This window comes from Polypterus senegalus, chromosome 11, assembly GCF_016835505.1.
Source record: "Polypterus senegalus isolate Bchr_013 chromosome 11, ASM1683550v1, whole genome shotgun sequence".
NCBI lineage: Eukaryota > Metazoa > Chordata > Cladistia > Polypteriformes > Polypteridae > Polypterus > Polypterus senegalus.
In genome coordinates this window covers 165,971,197-165,992,766 of record NC_053164.1, presented here as the reverse complement: position 1 = coordinate 165,992,766, position 21,570 = coordinate 165,971,197, and the positions used below count along the sequence as shown (strand labels likewise).

At 37.5% G+C, this 21,570-nt stretch overlaps 1 protein-coding gene across 1 annotated transcript in view; it reads left to right on the top strand.

Annotated features, from left to right (window-relative positions):
- zgc:136858 (uncharacterized protein LOC678543 homolog) overlaps positions 1-21,570 on the top strand; it is a 171,427-nt gene that overhangs the window by 53,195 nt on the left and 96,662 nt on the right. The window contains exons 10-13 of the mRNA XM_039770052.1: positions 3,234-3,370; positions 6,487-6,546; positions 13,632-13,695; positions 14,895-14,989. Coding sequence (XP_039625986.1) covers positions 3,234-3,370; positions 6,487-6,546; positions 13,632-13,695; positions 14,895-14,989 — 356 coding nt within the window. The remainder of the gene's footprint in view (positions 1-3,233; positions 3,371-6,486; positions 6,547-13,631; positions 13,696-14,894; positions 14,990-21,570) is intronic.

Here is a 21,570-nt window from a genome sequence, read left to right as displayed (position 1 = left end):
TAGAAAAATGCCAAACTTGAAACGTAAGCCTTTTATGAGGTAACGATGTGCTGATTAGTTTTTGAAACAAATCGTGCAAGAGAAAGAGGCACTCTGGAGGAATCCTAAAATACCATAATTCTGCAATTAATTATGAATTTTTCTCATCAATTGCTATTGTAATGACCTATTTTATGATCAGAAATATCAGCATCAGAGCAGTAAATAATTATTGAATATTACAAAACTGCTTGGGAAACTTGGTTCCTAGGTCACAAAGCCTACTGATGCTCACATCCAAATTTTTTTTTTTGCGGAAGAGAAAATCAAAGAAACACTAAATCTGTAAATGTTCACATTTAACCAAAAAATAAGATCTTATCTGTTAAGTAAATAGAGTGGTTTTACATAAGAACATACGAAATTTGGCAAACAAGAGTAGATCACTCAGTCCATCAAACATGTTTGTGTGAGCCTTGAAGAGAAGACTCTCTTGAAGAACAATTAAAAAAAGATAATAGGAACACCTCATTCAAAAACCTGGCTGTCAGTGGATGCAAGCCACCCAGTGCCAGGCAGAAAGCAAATTCAGTGGGGTGTAAAGTATAGTAGCATTGGTACTGAGGTGCACATATTATGTTTGGTCAATGCAAAAGACAACAGCCTGTAGCTAAAATATAGCTTAAAAAAGTTATATATATGTGACAGGTGTCTGGTCACGCTCACAGGTAATCTAACTTAGACACCATTTAAATATCCGACTACGCCACCCAGTTTTATTAAGAGACTGGGAACTCCTGAAATTTACCAATAATAGCACACAGGTTTCTTTAAATTGGGCGGTGAGTAAGCACACAATGAACGACACAACAGTAATTTCAGGAAAAGCAACAGTAACTTACACTGGACAATAATAAGTACATGAAAAAGATAAATGAACATAAAATCTAACAATATCAAGAACGAATTTCCTTTTTTTAAAAGGAAAACACACAGTCCACACTCTAAAAGTCCGTCAAAAACAGAATTGGAGGATACAACTTTTAGTGGTGCAGAGTCCAGTTTGCGCACTGTGTTACCCCAACACTTAATCGTTCAACTGTCTGTGGATGTACTCTGTTCACTAGACACTCATTTCACAACAGAAGTTTTGTCCAATCGTGGAATCCCTGTCACCTCGTCATTCTTTTTCTCCACTCTGGGCTCTTTGTGTTGCTGTGACCTAGGCACGCCTCACTTCTCGTCTGCCAGCTTTTCTCGGTCCTTTCACGCAGCTTCCCTCACTCGCTGGAACCACAACCATCTTCTTGTGGAGTTGTCTCTTCCTCCCTCGGGGTAAGTGTTGCCGTCCGTGTCCCACACGTCGCACCAGCCATGCACTCCATTCTGACAGTGAGCCCCTGTGCTCTCTGCGAGTCTTGGCAGTGTTCTCAGTGGACTGTCCCACTTTTGCCTTCTCCTGCCCAGAAACTTAAATCTCCTTCAGTCCCTGCCATTATCAGTTCTGGACAAATGGATTAAACAATGGCACATCTAAATTTCCTGGGTTTAACAATGAAAACACAAGTTAACAAAATGTATTGTTACCAGCTATTAATGAGTACAGATCTGCTGATTAGCAACCAATATTGTCAAACATGTTAATTTCCAAGACAGGTATCCTCCAAGGAAGGAGCAGTTCTGTTATCACAACTTGGTATTGTTTGTAATATCAGCCAGCCAAAAACTTCAAAGTGGTGACTCCTTTGCAATACAGCAAATACCTACAATCTGCAGACAGCCTTTTAACTTCTCACCCCCAGTGCCAACAATAGGTGCATATTTCCTGGTCATATTCTGGGTTTTAAATGTAATATTGACATGTTTCTTTTCCTAAGAGAGAAATGGAATGCCTCAGTGTACAAAAAATATCCCCCTCTGACATCTATATGAAAAACCAAACAAACGTACAGCAAAGAGCAAACATTCTTTTTTCATGAGGGGAAATAGGAAGAAATATAGCATGTGGCCCTCAGGGGTGCTGCAGCTCCCCAAACACCCAAAGCAATGGCCCAATATCAGAGCACATAACTTCCATCTGTTTTATATAATTTTGAGCGCAAGTCTGAATGTGTGTAATGTTTCTGATGCAATACAAGTGTGAGAAATGTATGAGAATGAATCAAGTTCTTCAGATGCAAAAAAGGTAATGCACGTAAAATACAAAATCTAAAATATTTTCCTCTATTTAAATAATGGTACAGGAAAAGGAACAAGATGCATCTTTTGAAAGTTAATGAATGTTAGCATAATGACTGTTTTTAACTTTCTTAAAGAGCTTACAACCAGTAATCAGAATGTTCTATTTTGTAAAAGTGCAAAAATGTAAGAAAGTGGTCTTCTAGTTACATCATCTTTCTTTGAACATCCGCAGTTGTAGCTGTAGTTGCATCATCACCTATTGTGTCCAGATGTGACAAGTGTCCTGCGGGTACTTTCAAGTAAGCAAACACATGCAAAGAAATTAAGCAGTGCTGCTCAAAATTAAATCAATGTTTGTTCCGGGTTGTTCATTGAAACAAACTTGATAGGAAAATCTGTAATAAAGTACACTTTTTACTAATAATTTGAAACATTAGTTATATACACAGGATTCCTAATATACCTGACGTTGCTTGTTTATGAACAGCATATTCCAGTAAAGATTAGACTCAAACAGATTCATGTGTAGATGTTTAATTGTTTATTGTTTAATTTACCAGAAGGACCAACAGGTGGCACACTGGTTTAATGGTTATTACTCTTCTGTCAAACATTACACAGATGTAAATGTTGATCCCTGATATGGCATTATTTGCATGTTCTTGCAATGTGCGTTGGTTTTCTCCACAATTTCAGTTTATATTTCCATATCTCAACATCTCTTCTTTTGTAAAATTTCATGAATTGATTCTGTGTGGGTGGTATAAATACATATGGTACGTACGCCTTGTGATGGACTAGTGTCCTGTTTTCTGCCTTATACACAGTATAGTTAGGAAAAGGCTCTAACTTCCTATAGCTGTGAAACAGAGAAGTCAGATTCCGTAAATTAAACTATAATAATCAGTTCACCTGCAATTTCACAGAAACTGACAGTAATGGTAAAATTAAACTACAACTAAAAAATAACTGAAGGCTTCAATGAAGAATGGCTTCCTAGTGTATCATATTTTATTCAAAAACAAGTATAATTTATTTTCTTGTATTTTTCTTTAAACATATTTTTATTCCAGACATGGCACTTATTGAAAACAATGCTAAAGTAGGTAGCAAGATAGCCGTATGTCTAAGCAAGCGTATGAAGAGAAATGGATTCCCTTCTGCACTTCATACAAAGAAGAACAAAACCCCTGAAAACCATAAGATGCCTGTGAGTATTCTTCCGGAAACATATACCGTATGTGATAACCAACTACCTAAAATAGAGCTTGTATTTATAGAGCATCATCTAAAAGTGAAATCAAATGTAACATGACAGTAGAATGCAAGTTATTTAAAATGTGCACTTTATGCAGTAAAAAAAAACATTTTTTTGAAAAGCCTCCGTGTTTGCATGATGCAGTTATCATTCACCAAGAGTAATTGGCATTCTCCCTGCATAAGAACAATGGACAGGTCTCAAATTCAATGGGCACATTTCTCAGTGTAATACAGTAAATCAAGGTGTCAGGAATGTGTCATTCATTTGCTTATCCTATTTTTTTGTTTGTTATTAATTTTTATTTCTGTTTGTTATTAAGTTAATCATTACTACAGTGACAAAATGATATGATGCTAAATGATTGCCATTAACATAACACATTTGCCATGTGACCAGTAACATCATGGCAGATGACATAAACTTTGTTTGCAACAGGAAAGACCTTGCAATCTTGTAGACATTATAGTAAAAGCAATCTATAGTTCTACAAAAGTAAACTTTCCAATGATTTTAATTTTGTTAGTCTTAAGATAATTGTAAAGTTTTCTATGGCTTAGTTTGGTTTTGTTTGATTGTTTTTACCAAAAATGCTCTGTAACAATCAGATCTCCAGGGAGCACAAAAAGGTTCAGAAGAAGTATCCTGAAATAGGTGATCAAGATGGTAAAGAAAGTCGCAAAAAACACAAAGCAAAAATTCCACATCCAGTAAAGTTGCGATAAACAATCAATAATGAATCATCTCACCAACTCACCCACAGTAGCACATGCAATGAACCGCAAGGGACTGTGTGTTTACTCAGCCTATATTGGATTGAGGGCAGTCCCTTGATGGAGATTGACAGGTGGCTTCACCTCTTAGGGAACCAACCCCAAAACACATGGAGCATAACAGAACCAGCATAGACACATAGAAATCAAATAATACACAAAACTAATAAAAAAAACACTGAATGCAAATAGATACCAAAAGTAACAATATTAACATAAACAAAGGAAATAAAGAATAACAAAAAAGAGACTAAACAGGTATCTGAACACCAGTTAGGCTAGGAACTCTGGCTGAACATAACAAGTTTTGTCTCTTAAAAAAAATGGTGAACTATATAATGACATCTTTTTAAAATTGCCTATTCTATTGAAAACATCTACTATCTTTTTTCTCCATAAAGTAAGACTTCTTCTTGCTTTCAGCCAATCACAAATAAAGACTTGTCCAGCCAGGGATACTCACTAACATCCGATTCGGACATAACACCAGAATAGATTATTGTATACATTGTTACTTGCCAGAGTACATCTTGAGAATCTGAAAGGGACTGATGAACAGTGGGATTTAGCAGCCAGGACACTGCCTACACAAAAGGCCAAATGATAGCTCATTGCTCAAATGGCAGCTGTTTGAAGCACACCACCTGATGGGAGAATTCTTACTCAGTTTGTGTTAATGATCTGCTTTGTCTCTGCACGTCTTCGCAAGCTCCGAATAGAAAAATTGGTAAGATTTTTTATTTTTTATTTTTTTATTTTCAGCTGGGAACTTTCATACTGTTTTTATGAATACTAAAATGCTATTTCATAGGACAATTCTTAGGTCATCAGTATATCCTCATTTAATGTATCCATTAATGGCATATTTTTCACACCTTACACATTTATGGCACAATTACAATCTTCTGAAAGAAGTTAAGGATATTTTTTTTTACTTTTAAGACTTGGAGTCTTGTCTTCACACTGCCACTGTCTGTGTTTGTTTCTAAGGGTACTGTCATTATGGAGCTCTTGACAACTATGATGATAGTTACATGATGGCTGCTAGTGTGGTGGACTGGGGGAGAGGGCATATTCAGGGCAATTCACAGCGGGGCCACGAGTTTGGAGCTTAGAAGTTCAACCCTGCTGGGGTCCGCGACCACCGCCAGGGTGCGCTTGGACAGTTTCAGAACCCAGGGTTGCAGCACTTCATCTGTCTCACTCCATTCGAGGAGCCAGAGTTGGGAGGAGGAAGATGAAGCTTGCTGGGAGAGAAGTAGAGGCAGCAGACTAAGAGAAGAAAAGAGTGTGACTGTGTTTATGTACTGTGCTATGTAGTGGGGAGCAAAGGGAAAGCGCTGTTTCACTTAAAATAAAGGTGTTTGCTGGACTTGAACTTGTGTCTGTCTGCGTGGTCCACACTAGGTACATGATACAAAAGATGGCTGCTGCTTGCATTTAACAAGTAAAAACTCAGGAAAGACTTACAAAGGATTAGCACTCAAGCAAATTAAAAAAGAAATACATTATTTGGGGAAAAACACTTCTTGTTGAGAACTCTAGTTTTGTATTAATTAGCAGTTTTGCCTAGGATTTTCATTTTGGGATTAGTTTCAGGTATATATTTAACAGACTTTGACTTTGACTACATTTTGCTCATCTTCGCTGCTCCTGAAAATAGCACAGTCCTATTGGATGTTGTTTCAGTCTGGTTTGAACATAATAAAATGGCCTATGTTGTTGATATTTTAAAATTTTTCCTTAGTTTATTTAGCAGCCACTGTTAATAGATTGCAAAAATCAATTTACCTGTACATGCTATGCGTTTGGGTGACAATAGAAAAGAATGTTCAGGTCTTGAAGGTGTTGAAAACTGAATCCTTCTTGAGATTGTGTCTTGTAAGGAGTATACTTATATATGATGCACTATACACACTAATTGGGTTTTGAAGGCCCCAGATTAGGAGGAACTAAATTAAACTGTCCCTAAATATAACAGCCCCGTTTACTATAAACTAATAGCGACGGCAATTTATTTATATATGTTCAATGTGGACCTTTCTAAGTAGGCGTATACAGCAGTTTGAGGACAATGTCTTGTACCGTATTAAACCTTCATTCATCACCTGACTTATTTTTTTTCTGAGGCTGTATGCACTGGGATTGACAAGGCATTTTTTAGTCCTGGTTTATGTCTTCATCCCATCCTTGTTTGAAGAATTACCTTTGCCATTGGAGTGGTTTTGCTTTGATGCTTTGCAGAGGTCACCTGTTGTCTTAAGTTTCTTTAATAATCTATCTCTCAATTCTCAGGTAGTGATTGGTGGGATTAATGTAGACTTCATTGCAAAAATGAAAGAAGAAAACATTGTGGTAAGTACTTGCTTGTGTCACTGACTAAAATATAGCTTACAATATATATTGTCATTGTCTAACCTGCTTAGTCCAGACTATGGTTGTGGAGAGTCTGGAGCCTATCCCAGCCAGCATAGGGTGCAAGGCAGGAGCAAACCCTGGACAGGACGCTAGTCCATTGCAGGGTGAACACACTCACTAAACCCACTCTAGGGACAATTTAGTGTCACCAACTCACCTAATCTCCATGTCTTTGAAAGGAAACCAAAGCATATGTAGGCAACCTGCACAGACACAAGAAGAACATGTAAACTCCTCACAGGGAGGACCTGGAGCATGATTGCTAGTCTCCATTCTGTGAGGCAGCAGTGCTACCACTGTGCCACCATGCCTGCCACTTACATTATTTAATAATCTTAAATTTAATTAAATTTGGAGAACTGCCCTAGTCAATTCACAATGCCGGACACGTTTTATCTAAATACATGTACATCATGTCTTTTAATAAATTATGAGAATAATATTTTGCAATACACAAGTGATTTTATTGTTCTAAGGGAATTTGCTGTCACAGAATGTTACACAAGATCAGAGGTACACAGGTGGCTGTGCTGCCCACACCTTAAAAAGATACATTATTAACTTATAATTCAAAGCTGTAGAGAATGTGTACTTTGAGTGAGACAGGCAGTCTTATGCTGCTCTGCAATGCTTATGTGATCTCTTGGAATTTCCTTCCATTCCTTTTATTACAAAATTCCTTACTCTTGAAATTCTTGGTTACAAAAAGTCTCAATTTATGAAATGCCATTTTATTTTTTTCTTGTGATTTTAAATATAACAGCCTGAAAATGCTTAGTTTTGCACCCTTAGTGTTAGACCCGAGCATCACTTGAGGTGTGTACACAGAGTTAAAAGCATTAGTCCTGGGTGTCACTCGGGCAACTGTATAGTTGTATCTCACGTTAGCATTAGACCTGAGGATTGCTCGGGATGTAAAAGGGCTAACAACGTATGTCCCGAGCATTACTCAGGCAATGGTATAGAAGTGTCTTATGTAAGTGTCAGGCCTGTGGACTACCTGAGCAATGGTACAGACACATCTTCTCCTAGCCTCATAATGGCATCTTGTAAGAACAGGTCAGCAGCCCAGGTGCTGCACACTCTTGACAGTGATACAAGCAGTGATGTTGAGAAGCTTCTCATCAGCAGTGATGAGGGAGTGAATCTGTTTTCAGACAGTGAAATTGAAATGGACAGTGAAACCGAAAGTGATTCTGATTAATCAAAAGTGACACTTGTGTTTCTTTTTCTATTGACCATGCTTCAAACAAACCAGCACCACCTTGTTTTGATTTTGTGGGGCAGCCAGGAATAAAAGTGAACGTTGACAGCCAAGATCCACTTACTTACTTGAATTTTTTTCTTGATGATGATGTGACCAAAAGAATTGTTGAGAGGAACCGTGCAGAACGGTGTTGGGTAAATGACCGTACACCTAAGCAGTTTTCCCGTTCAAAGATATACCACACAAAAGACATACTTTGACAGTATGTATGGTATCAGCATCATCATTCTTATTGTTATTATTCTTTTCACATTATTATTATTATTATTCATTGTTATTTGTATCATTATTATACTGTTTAGTGTTTTGCACGTTTTACAGTAGAAAGATGAGATTTATTAAAAATGTCATTTTTTTCAAGCCAAAAAATGCAATGCTTTTTACATGTTTATTTGAGAAATAATGTAACACTAAGGAGGTTAAACATTCCAGTAAAATGAATGAAGGGGAAAGGAACTTTAAAGTGATATAATGGTTTAAATGAATTAAAAAAGAACCAAAAGGATGTACCTACAAAGGCAATCCAAGGCAAACAAGTCCCAGTATGAAATCCACAAGCAAAATTCAGTAACAGGAGCAAAATCCAGGACCAGAAAATATCAAAAGAAAACAATACTTATAAATTCTCCAAACATACTGTAAACTCACCATGATCCACTGGCTGGTTCTTTTTCTTCTTCTTTTGTTAATTGGCGGTTGGTAAACCACACTTGTGGGTTCTCTCACACTGGCCTCCAGATAAAGGCAGAGGGAGGGGCAGTGATGTTAGAATGGTTCCGCCTTCTCAGGCTCCACCCACAAAGTACACAATTAAACTCACAATTTATGTCACAGTACATAAATACAAACATAACAGAAATGCATAACAATATAAAAAAATTCAAAAATGATCATAAAATATGAAAAACACACAACTCAAGATTGTTCTGTCAACAGTTCCTTTCATTATGTTAGCTAAATTGTTTGTTTTTCATTCTGAGCTATATAAGATGAACTGCTCAGATTTGCCCGTTCATAACACAAAAGGGTGGTGATTTGCTATGTTCCACAGAAATGGTCCTATTATCCAAGTAATACAGTTTCATTTGAGAAGTGTATGTCATATTATTAGAAAGTGTCCTGCTTGTTGAGGTAAAAATCTGCTTTTATAAAGCTTTTTAATCATTTAAGACTAAGAGGATTGCACAGTAAGACCAAAAGAAGCATTTGTTTAGGTTTTCCAGCATAGCGGTATATAAGTAATAAATTCTTTTTTGCAATATCTAAACTAATGTATTATCTTAAGAAAAATAAAATTCAAAGTACCCTTTGCCTGTCTGTGATGTAAAGAAAAATGAACTGCTTATAGTTTGATTTAATTGGCTGAGGATTGAAATTAATTTATCTATTCCAATGTATAACCTTTTACTCCACTATAAGGTTGTAGCAGAATTAAGGCAGAAAGTCTGAAACTCCCTGGAGATGGCTGGATAAACCTAATCAATTCCAAATGCATTTTTTGATAAGAAAATGGTATACCTTGAAAAGATCCACAGAAGCACAGAAAGAAAATGCAGACTAGTTGCAGATACTGATTGAGGCTAAATATATATCTAGGTCCATGGATGTGTGTATAAGTGGTGCTAACTACTGAGATAACCTTTGACTTGAATTGCCTGGGCAAACTAAAGTAATAAGACAAAATATGCTTTTCTGCAGCCAGTTAGAATTTTGCTCCTTGGTGAACTCAATGGCATGTTGTGCCACTGTAAGAGTTGAATTTGAACCCTGGTCCAATGTGCACCTGGCATGTGTCTGAGTCTCATATCCTTCTGCACTTATGCTTAAAAGCTGACACTGTTATTTTATTATTCATAATGATACATGTATTTCTTGTTATTTTACTGTATATAAACCCTTAAGAGAATAGTGTTATATTTATGGCATACCCTTCAATACTAAGTTTCCTGTTTTTGTACCCAGCTGGATCATAATATATATATATATATATATATATATATATATATATATATATATATATATATATATATATATATATATATATAAACTGCTCAAAAAATTAAAGGAACACTTTGAAAACACATCAGATCTCAATGGGAAAAGAAATCCTCCTGGATATCTATACTGATATAGACTGGGTAATGTGTTAGGAGCGAAATGATGCCACATCGTTTGATGGAAATAAAATGATCAACCTACAGAGCCCTGAATTCAAAGACGCCCCAAAAATCAGAGTGAAAAAATTATGTGGCAGGCTAGTCCATTTTGCCAAAATTTAATTGCAGCAACTCAAAATTGTGCAGCACTTTTTATGGCCCCTATGTTCTTGTATACATGCCTGACAACATCGGTGCATGCTTCTAATGAGATGACAGATGGTGTTGTGGGGGATCTCCTCCCAGATCTGGACCAGGGCATCACTGAGCTCCTGGACAGTCTGAGGTGCAACCTGGTGGCATTGGATGGACCAAAACATAATGTCCCAGAGGTATTCTATTGGATTTAGGTCAGGAAAGTGTGGTGGCCAGTCAATGGTATCAATTCCTTCATCCTTCAGGAACTGCCTGCATACTCTCACCACATGAGGCCAGGAATTGTCGTGCACCAGGAGCCACTGTACCAACATAGGGTCTGACAATGGGTCCAAGGATTTCATCCTGATACCTAATGGCAGCCAAGGTGCCTTTGTCAAGCCTGTAGCGGTCTGTGTGACCCTCCATGGATATGCCTCCCCAGACAATCATTAACCCACCACCAAACTGCTCATGCTGAATGATGTTACAGGCAGCATAATGTTCTCCATGGCTTCTCCAGACCCTTTCACTTCTGTCATGTGCTCAGGGTGAACCTGCTCTCATCTGTAAAAAGCACAGGGCACCAGTGGTGCATCTGCCAATTCTGGTATTCTATGGCGAATGCTAATCGAGCTGCATGCTGCTGGGCAGTGAGCTCAGGGCCCATTAGAGGACATGGGGCCCTTGGGTCACCCTCATGAAGTCTTTCTGGTTGTTTGGTCAGAGACATTCACACCAGTGGCCTGCTGGAGGTCATTTTGTAGGGCTCTGGAAGTGCTCATCCTGTTCCTCCTTGCCCAAAGGAGCAGATACTGGTCCTGCTGATGGGTTATGGACCTTCTATGGCCCTCTCCAGCTCTCCTAGAGTAACTGCTTGTCTCCTAGAATCTCCTGTATGCCTTTGAGACTGTGCAGGGAGACACAGCAAACCTTCTGGCAATGACACGTATTGATGTGCCATCCTGGAGAAGTTGGACTACCTGTGCAACCTCTGTAGGGTCCAGGTATCGCCTCATGCTACCAGTAGTGACACTGACTGTAGCCAAATGCAAAACTAGTGAAGAAACAGTCAGAAAAGATGAGGAGGGAAAAATGTCAGTGGCCTCCACCTGTTAAACCATTCCTGTTTTGGGGGTCATCTCATTGTTGCCCCTCTAGTGCATCAGTTGTTAATTTCATTAACACCACAGCAGCTGAAACTGATTAACAACCCCCTCTGCTACTTAACTGACCAGATTAATATCCCATAGGTTTCACTGACTTTATGCTATACTCTGATTAAAAAGTGTTCCTTTAATTCTTTTGAGCAATATATATATATATATATATATATATAGGCCATTGTTCTTTTCTTTTTGACCAGGACTATAAATCAAATTGTGGTCATCTAAGGTATCAATATCTGCTATGTCCCGTTAGCAACTAGGTGTAACCAATCATGTTAACATTTTTCTGAATTTGTAATGTATTCCTGTTAAAGAATAGAGACCTAATCAATTGATTGTATAAATACAGCGCAGAGGAGACTTTTTTCTTTGCAAAAAACACTAATATGATGTTTTTTGCCTCTTCGGGGATTTAGATAAAGAATAACGATCGATGCTTTCTCCTGCCAGTGTTTTATTGCTTAAACCAGGGCATTCCAGTTTGGGTGGGTTGGTGTCTGTATTCATAATTTTCTTCCACACCACACCTTGAGTATGGCAAATGTGCTATACAAATGAATTATTATTATTATTATTATTATTATTATTATTATTATTCAAATGTATTGAGCTGTACATCTTAGCTGCAGGCAAAATGAAGCGTAAAGTGCTCAGATAATTCAATTGATTTTATTTTATTTTATTTTGAAATTTGCACTGGCAAACACTTTTCTTGATCTTGTACTGAGGGAGTACTTCAGATTCCTGAGTGGTGATAGGGCCAGAACATGCACTGACCCAATCACTCCCTACAATACCAAACAAAAAGAACAGAACTGAAATGCAATACATTTGTCTATCACTCAACATCTGTGTGCGCTACCTCATCCACATCTGCTAAAGCTGATGTTACTAACAAACCATGGTTATGTTGATTTATATTATAAATTATGACTAAGGAGTGTGTCAGTATCAGTGGTTATTATCAGTTAATTGTTTTCTGCACTAATTAGTTATTGAAAGTTTCCTCAAGAAAAATGTGTCAAATTCCTAAGACTTTCGAGGTTGACAAATGTCACTACACTTTGGTGTTTGAAATTGCTTTGTAGGCGGCACAGTGGTAGCGCTGCTGCCTTGCAGTAAGGAGACCTGAGTTCACTTCCCGAGTCCTCCCTGCATGGAGTTTGCATGTTCTCCCAATGTCTGCATGGGCTTCCTCCCAAAGACATGTAGGTTAGGTGCATCGGCGATCCTAAATTGTCCTGTGTGTGTATGTGTGCCCTGCAATGGGCTGGTGCCCTGCCCGGGGATTTGTTCCTGCCTTGCGCCCTGTGCTGGCTGAGATTGGCTCCAGCAGACCCCTGTGCTAGGATATAGCGGGTTGGATAATGGATGAATTTCTTTGTGATGGCTATTCCACATATTGGAGAGTTTTTGTAACCTAATAAATAATAAATCCTGTTTATGGTTTTTATTATTTTTTTTTTTAAACTGCCCCTGTAGGATTCTGTATTAGAAAATGTGGATTTAGAAAATTAATCGATGCGTGAATGAAGAACTGGAAAACTCTTTGAGATTTACAGCCTAGAGCCTGCTCCAATCAAGTTCCCTTTGAAATGGCAGGCTTGGTAGTTTTGAACTTCATGATATGTAGTAGAGTACCACCTACTGTATTTCATAGGGGCGGTTTCTGCTGTGACTTAATGGTTTCCTGCTCTCCTTTTTCATGGCTTCTATCTCTGTCTCTAACTCTCTTTAACTTCCATGCCTACTGTGGAATAATTTTAGGAATAATAATAAAGATATCTTATACTGGTTAAATATTCCATCATAAAATGTAACTTCCCCTTAGGAGAGAGTTAAAAATATAAACCTTTAACAGAATGATGTAGTTAAATTTGTGCATAGGGTTTTATAGAAAAGTAAAATAATGCAGTTATTTTTTTAAGTGGAACAGTAATAGTTTTCTATCTTTTAATAACAAAAAGCGCTCTCTCATGAATGAGCTTTGGAAAATTGCAACATGAAATAATGACTGGTGACATCACTGGTCTAGTATGGAGCTAATGGAGGAAGCCAAATTCCAGGAATCAACACAATTTTGAGTTCTTCCACCAGCTCAATACTAAAAAAGTGAAATCATAGGTGTGCTCTTTTCTGGTAAAAGTGCTCATGTGAAATAGTACTTTTCACTATTGAAAGATTGAAAAAACAGACTCTTCTCATTTAATATTTACTTGAGGATCAATAGTGTATAAAATACTATATGGAAATGACAAATTTCTTATATAAAAAATATCCTTTCAACTTTTCCAGATGGGGGAGACAAACCTTGGAATTATTTCCCAGTCATTTGGAGGTGTTGGTAGAAATCTGGCAGGTATGCTCCATAAATATCAGTATTCACTTTTGCTGCCTTTTCATTAACTCTAGGAACCACATAGCACTCTTCACATAGTATACTTTCATAAATAATATGTGACTCTCAATGACTTAACAGAAACAATTTGGAGCAATAAAGTTCTGTCACAGTAGTGACCAGAATATTCCCAATTGGCAGTGGAGGAGAGACATTCCAGCTAGCAGCTTTCCTGAAGGGGTTGGGGACTTCTGGAAAGCTTACACTCAGTTATAATATGAGGAGTTACAATTGAAGAAGTTACAACTGGCCTCCCCAATCCTCCTGGTCAATCTGAAATGTTTGAAGTACATGCTGTTTCCATTACTTTTTTTCTGGAATCATTAGTCATGGTCCATTTTATATGTAGAACCTGTGCCAACCTGAGAAATCCTCAGTGAGGTCAGTGTGATGTCTTAGTCACTGATTGGTCTTAGTCTCTTTTTATCATTTATCATGTACTTTAGTAATTTTGGTCTGCACATCATTTTTTGTGCTTATTTGAGTTGTATGAATATATTTTGTTTCATTCTCACATGTATACTTTATCTAATGTGTTTTCATATTTACATTTTTATGTTAGACCATAAGCAACATGCAAGCACTCAGTTAGAATAATTAACTTAATTTAGGTGCTTTGATCTGTTATGAAGTGCTTCATATATGAGAATAGCAAAGAAAGTACAGATACTAGGACCTTGCACAGTATTAAATGATGCCAAGAAAAACTGAAAATTAAAAAAAAAAAAAAAGATTTATTAACATTGCCATTATTTACTTTTTTCCTACCACATAGGTAAGTGTTAACATGTTCCTTACTTACATAATGCTTAATTTGGTCATCTTGCTTATAACAGAAAAATGCCCGGAATCATGAGATTTTCCTCAGCCTGGTTTTAGTGAAAAGGGGGTGTTGAAGAATAGATAGAGGAGTATTGAAGCTAACAAGGACCCAGGCCTAGTTAGACAATATAAAATCAGAAAATACTCAACAACTCAAAGAACATTGTCTGCTATAGATGTTCGAATTGCTGCTATATTCAATAAAAAACTTGAAATAGAAGGCAAAAGAATTTATAATAATAATAATTTATAATAAGTTCTAAATTGGAATTTTACAAAGCATAAAACTGATGTGAATATTCAGACTGTGGTGATAATGTATTGTTGTGTAATTTTAGATTGTCTGACCCGTTTGGGGGAGCAGCCCCTTTTAATCTCTGCTGTGGGTGAAGATGTGTATTCTGATTCTGTGTTTCACTATTGCAGGCATATGGTAAGTGTTTGTAATTGGTACTTGAAGTAGTAGTTAAAGTTAAAATGTAAAAAAATGGCTTAAATCAACATTAGATCACCTATATGTTTTGTGACCAAAATCTATTTCCATCTTCAGTCTTACTAACTTACAGTAATTTTGAAGTTCGTAGCAAGTAGAAGCATCTTTTGAATGGTGAAAATGATCATTGCAATGGCACAACCCTTTCTAGATTAACATGGGGTCTGTTTCTGTCCCACTGCAAAGGACAGTTACAGCCTGCTGGTTATCCAACAGCCACAGGGTAATGACAAACTACTATCCAGAATCACGTTACATGAATGTTAAGACACAAATATCCATGCCATAGTTCACAATATAATCCAGTCACATTTAAATAATTTATAGAAGAAAAACAGATCTGCAGTACATGTTATTGAAGTGATCATTGTTTCACCTGTGGACTATGCCCGGCAGTTTATCCCGGCCAAGACCCCCAAGCCGCCAGATGGAGCCCTCCCTGCAATGTGGAGATGCCCCGAATTCTAGCAGGGCATCATGGACTTTGTTTGGAGTTGTAATACACAGCCCTGCTGGATAACGTCGGGGCCGCCAGGGGCCGCTGCAGGGAGGCACAGAGACATTTGGTGTTCCTACAGCCCGGAAGTACTTGCCGGTCACAAGGACGGAAGGAATAAAGTGCTTCCGGGCTGACAAAGAAAGAAGAGTTTTGATTTGACCCGAAAGTGCTAGGAAGTCACATGGACTGCAAGTCAAGGAGCAGTCGTGGACTATAAAAAAGACAAGGAAACACCAGAGCGTTGAGCTGAGACGGGTGGAAGGAGCGCAGCGCGTCTGGGAGTCGGAGGATTGGTTTATTGATTATTTAGTATTGTTTATTGAGAATAGTGGAATGGTGGTGCTTTGTGCACTTGATTATTATACTAAATAATAATTGTTGGACTTTTACCTGGTATTTAGCGTGGTACCTGAGGGTTCGAGGGAGCAAAAGTGCCCCTACAGCCACACACCCTGGGGTCAAATTACAAAAATACATTTCCTAAGAAAACATCAAGAAACACATACAGTATTACATTAATATCCTGTTTCTAAACCCATATACAATGACTTTTATTTGACCAGATAAAGTGTGTTTAGGAATTGGCGTTGAGCAATTTAGTGCACTATTATATCATAACGTGGTAGACTGGTGCAAGTATAAGGAAACATGGGTGATTATGAGGACTGGCAACCCGTCCAGTGATGGTTCCTGCCTTAAGTTCAGCATTGCCAGGAAAGGCTCTGGCCCATGTGACCCTGAAGTAGATAAGTAAGTTTGAATTTAAGCAAGGCCAAATGTTCTTACATACTTCTGATAGGTTTTGTATTATTTCGACTAGAATTGACTCTTGCTGAGGCCTATGTAGAATTTTTACAATCTCCCTGTTTCATTATTAGTTTTTTGCTGTTATTCCGATTATCCCCCTTGCTTCCCAAAAAGGAGAATTTTGCATCAATTGATAATTCAAAATTTTATAAGCATCCTCTTCTGGGTTAGATCCTACTTTATTCCAAGTGCTTCCAGAGTGTGTTCTCACTCCCTGCATCCCTAACATTGGATTTATGAGTTACGGTAAATGAATAGGCCAGTGGTAGATCCACATTCTGACCTTTGTTGTGTTTCAGGTTTAGGGAAATCATGGGCCCCATGCATTATTTAATTAGGTAGCTTCTCAAATGGCTTTAATCAACATCTGCAATCTTTTTGGCTCTTGAGATAAACAAAATATGACATCACATTGCTTAACATGCAACCAAACTTGTAAGGAAGATCCTTATAACATCAATCAGTACAAAATGTGTGTAGCCCAAAGGGATTCACAAGTTATCTGCTTTTTGTCAAAGCAGCAGACCTAGTAAGCAGAGGATAATTCAGTTGTATAAGGGAATGTGCTTGATCTCCATTCAGGCCTGCATACATTTTAGCAGTTGTCCTCCTCAATTGCTCCCATTTTATACTGTGTTTTCATTAGGCATTGAGCCACACAGTTGACAATGATATTAGTTGTTTATTTACCTAGATGCAGTATTTTTGATAGCAAGTTCAATTTCCTTGTCAAATGCAAATAAATCGGTCACCATGAAAGTGATTTTCAAATGAAGAGTAAACATATAAAGTAAAGCCTCATTGCCATCCACTACCATAAAGAATAAAACATGACGTGTGTCTAAGATTAAAACACTAGTACGTTTTGCCATAATGCAACCCAAGGCTTCTGTTTTTTTACTGTTAAGTAAGCAATGGTGATAGTTTAAAAAGGTTATAAGGTGATAAAAATATAATATTCTAGATATGAAGCTGAGATATATCTCAAGTAAGAATCAATGACAATTTTTGATTTTTTCTGTTTAAGATTTCCATTAAGATCTACCAGTGGTAAGTCCAAAAAAAGGTAATTTTCAAACAACAGTCCCAGCATCCTCAAATTATGGATTCTGAAAATCCATTAGCTTGCCTAACAAAGAGACATATCCATGGTGGGTGCAAATTTTGCAGGCATCTACACATGAATGTGGAACCAACAATGACACAAACTTTGCTGATGGCACAATAGTAATGTGTTTGATTAACAACAATGACAAGGCATCAACGATAGGGTGGAGATTGATGTGAAGACAACAATTGGTTCCTCAAAGTTATTACTGATAAAAATATTAATGGGTTAGCTTAAAGAAGAATTACCAAGTTTAAGCTCTTAAGGGTTAATATTAATGATGATTCCTTAAGTTCCCAAAGCATCATCTATTTATTTGTGTATCTAATGGTTATTTATTGTGATTTTTACCTTCACCAACTTGTGTCAATTAAAATATACCATGCTGCTGTATACATATCTGTACTAGAACAATTTTTCACAACACATGTATCTCATGACTCTTGTATTGTAGCAATTGCATTGCCAGTATTATACTATACTTTCAAATTTTTCTTTAATGTATACTTTCCCTACTTAAAAGTAAAACATTTACCTCATAAGTGTACACTATCACTTTTAGTCAGCAGTACCCAATCTCGAGTATCACATGTCCCTGGAATGTTGCAGCGTCCATATTTTCTCAAAATAGGTATAGTACAGTATCCCATACAGCTTTGTCAAATACTGTATATAATAAGGTGTTCACACATGTACAAATAATATAAAATCCTATTTCACAGAATATATTATGGACATTAAGTGGAGCTTACCTGTATTGAGTTTCCTAAGTCTAATTTACAGCCTTAGTTTAACTGTAGTATAGTGGTGAGCAGTCGTTAAGAGTAATTTACTGATACCATATGCCAATGCCAGTTTGTGAACAGTGTTCAGATGATAAACATAGTCACTACACATCTGTCAACCAATTGCTTAACTGACATTTCACTAACTATGGAAAATCTATGATTCTGAAAGTCCTGATAAAAGCTGAATTTTCCATTTGTGAACTATTGCTTTGTCTGCTTCAGTTGCTTTATTGCCAGAGTAGTGGGTTGTGATGAGAACACTGCTGCTATTTTTTGCAGCAAAGACACAAGGAATAGTGGAAAGGTAATTTTCTGCCAGTTTGTGTCTTAAAATAGGATTTTTTTTACAGGAAATACCAATATTTATTTATAGAGCACATTTCTACATAAAAGTGTAGCTTAAAGTGCTTTAAAAATAGGTAAAGAAAAGTTACAGTTACAAAAACAAATAAAAGGCAGAAATGGAAGAATCTTCAATGGAGTGAATATAGATTAAGTTACATCAAGTTCATTGTTTTAAATGTTATATGTATAATTAAGTGCCCTTTTTCTCACTGCTATCATACACTGCAGGATTATTTGTGGTTTCTACAGCTATACCTGGGCTCCTGTAATGCTGTTTGTGTATCATGGTGTGTGATATTATTTCTAGGTATATTTTTAAAACTTAATACAATTAATTTCAATTTAACTTATTCCATATACAGCATTTACCTTTTAAATGGCTTCATGTGCATATATAGTTTCTTATTCTTCTTCCTAAGACTTTTTGTGCCTTGTGGTACATAAGGCAGAAATCTGATGATGCCAAGCAGATTTGTCAAGTGCCAGTGATTGTGCTTCTGTGCAATTCATATCCAATAGGTGAAGGTCCTTGTTAGTGTTCTCCGCCCAGGTCGTCCTTGGCCTGCCTGGTTGGCGTTTTCCAGGAAGGTCTCACTACATGGCTTGTTTGGGTAATTTGCTGTTGTTCATATGTATTAGATGGCTGAACCAAGGCAGGCATCTTTTCTGTAGTTTGAGACAAATGGGTAACTGGGCAGCTCTTGTCCTGACTATATCTGTAGTGGTCATTTCTTGTCATAGTATGTGCATGATTCAGTGTAAGCAGTGTGAATCAAAGCCATCAAATTTAGTGTGTTGTGCCTTAATGAAGGACCATGTCTTAACTCCATATAGAAGAACTGGGATGACAGCACTGTTATATACTTTTATCTTGGTATATATGGAGATCTGCTTATTGTCCCAAATTTTCCTCAATCTGCTTATGGTACAGGATGCCTTGCCAATGCGTGTCTTGACATCAGTCATAATGTTGTTGTAGGTAAGCAAGCTTCCAAGATAGGTGAACTCTTGAATGTTGTCCACTTGATTGCCAAAGATGTATAACGAGGAACCTGAAATATTTATTTCCATCAATTTAGTTTTTTTTTTAAAGGCAGTGTTTATGCTGAAACATACATAGTGCCACCAATAACCAAATTGTTTACTTGGCAGAATTGCACAAATCACTCTCTATTGCATTTTGAGTGCTGACACCATGCAGACCCATCACCCTATCCCAGCAAACATTGTCAGAACTGGCCTTTGTATTCAGATCACTGATCAACACCTTGATATTGTGCTGTGGGATTCTGTTTACCACATCTTCTAGGGTATTGTAGATAGCGTGTTTTGATGCTTCATTGACATCTTCATTTGGGCTGTAGCACTGAATGATGAATACTTTGCCGTGCCTTGTGATAAATCTCATAGTAATAAGTTATTCGTTGACAGGTTCCCATTGTGACAAGGCGTTTGATGATGTGCTTGACAGGATGAGAGCAAGAATTTGGCTGTGGTTTCCATCCTCTCTGCTGGAATGCAATACCATAATCCCATCAATAACCTGCCTTTTGGCATCAGTCTTACATATCTAATTCCAAGGATGTCAAGATTGTAGCATTTCATTTCAGAAATGACTTTTGCGCATCTGCTAGGTGCATTGGGAGTTTATATGCTCCATCAACCCACTTTCATTGTTCTGCAAGCTGTAAACACCCTGTTGGTTGTTGCAAGCACACTCATTGGAGCCTGAACTTCTTTTGGCTGAGATTCGTCATAATGTGAGTATGCTCACTCTGCTGTATGAGGATGGGAGACAAGCCCAACCTTAACCCTCCCTACTTTATCCAGGCTTGGGACCGGCAAGGGTAACTAAGGTAGTTGCATATATAACTACACATAGAAAATTATTTTTATATAGTTTTTAGGTTATCTGGACTCATAATCCAAGTATAGCACATGGTAACATAAAAAATATAAACTAAACTAAATAAGGATAACTTGGTAATGGGAAAAGGAAAACATAACTTTACAGATCTCTTACAAAATAAAGACCTGGAGGTTTACAGTTATTGAAAGCCTTGTCAAGTCATTGTATTGCATATGGAGAATTGTAGGATTCTATTGTCTCTGCCCTGTCTGAAGTGCAATTAATTTGGTCAAAGTAATAGTACAATACAATACAATACAGTTTATTTTTGTATAGCCCAAAATCACCCAGGAAGTGCCACAATGGGCTTTAACAGGCCCTGCCTTTTGACAGCCCCCCAGCCTTGACTCTCTGAGAAGACAAGGAAAAACTCCCAATAAAAACCTTGTAGGGAAAAATGGAAGAAACCTCGGGAAAGGCAGTTCAAAGAGAGACCCCTTTCCAGGTAGGTTGGGCGTGCAGTGGGTGTCAAAAGTAGGGGGTCAATACAATACAATATACAGAACAGAACAATTCCTTAAGACAGCATAATAATAAAAATTTTAGAAGTACGGTTTAACAGTAGATGATATGACATAATTAGGTTTGGATATTTTTAGAGTCCTGGAGACCTCATCCATCTAGCTGCCTCCCCATTTGGCCATGCCACGGCTGAAACGTTGATCCGATGAAAGGACCCCTCTTTCCCATGATTCCTGTGATCCTCCATCAGGGATGACTTTACCATAGGCAGGCAAACAACTTGGCAGGTGGGCCGTGGCACCAATGGCCACATTTGGGTACCGGGAAAGAAACAGAATAGGTGAGGGTTAGTATTCAAATATAATTATCATGTTACTTATGTTATAGTGCTAATGACTAACAACAGAGATGCAGTATGTACAGTTAATCAGCAGCTCTAGTCAGGATATGCTAAACTGAAGTAGTGAGTCTTCAGCCGGGATTTAAAGGCTGAGACTGAAGGGGCATCTCTTATGGAAGCAGGAAGACCATTCCACAGTTTAGGGGCCCTGTAACTAAAAGCTCGACCTCCCACTGTTATTTTATTAATCCTTGGAATCCTAA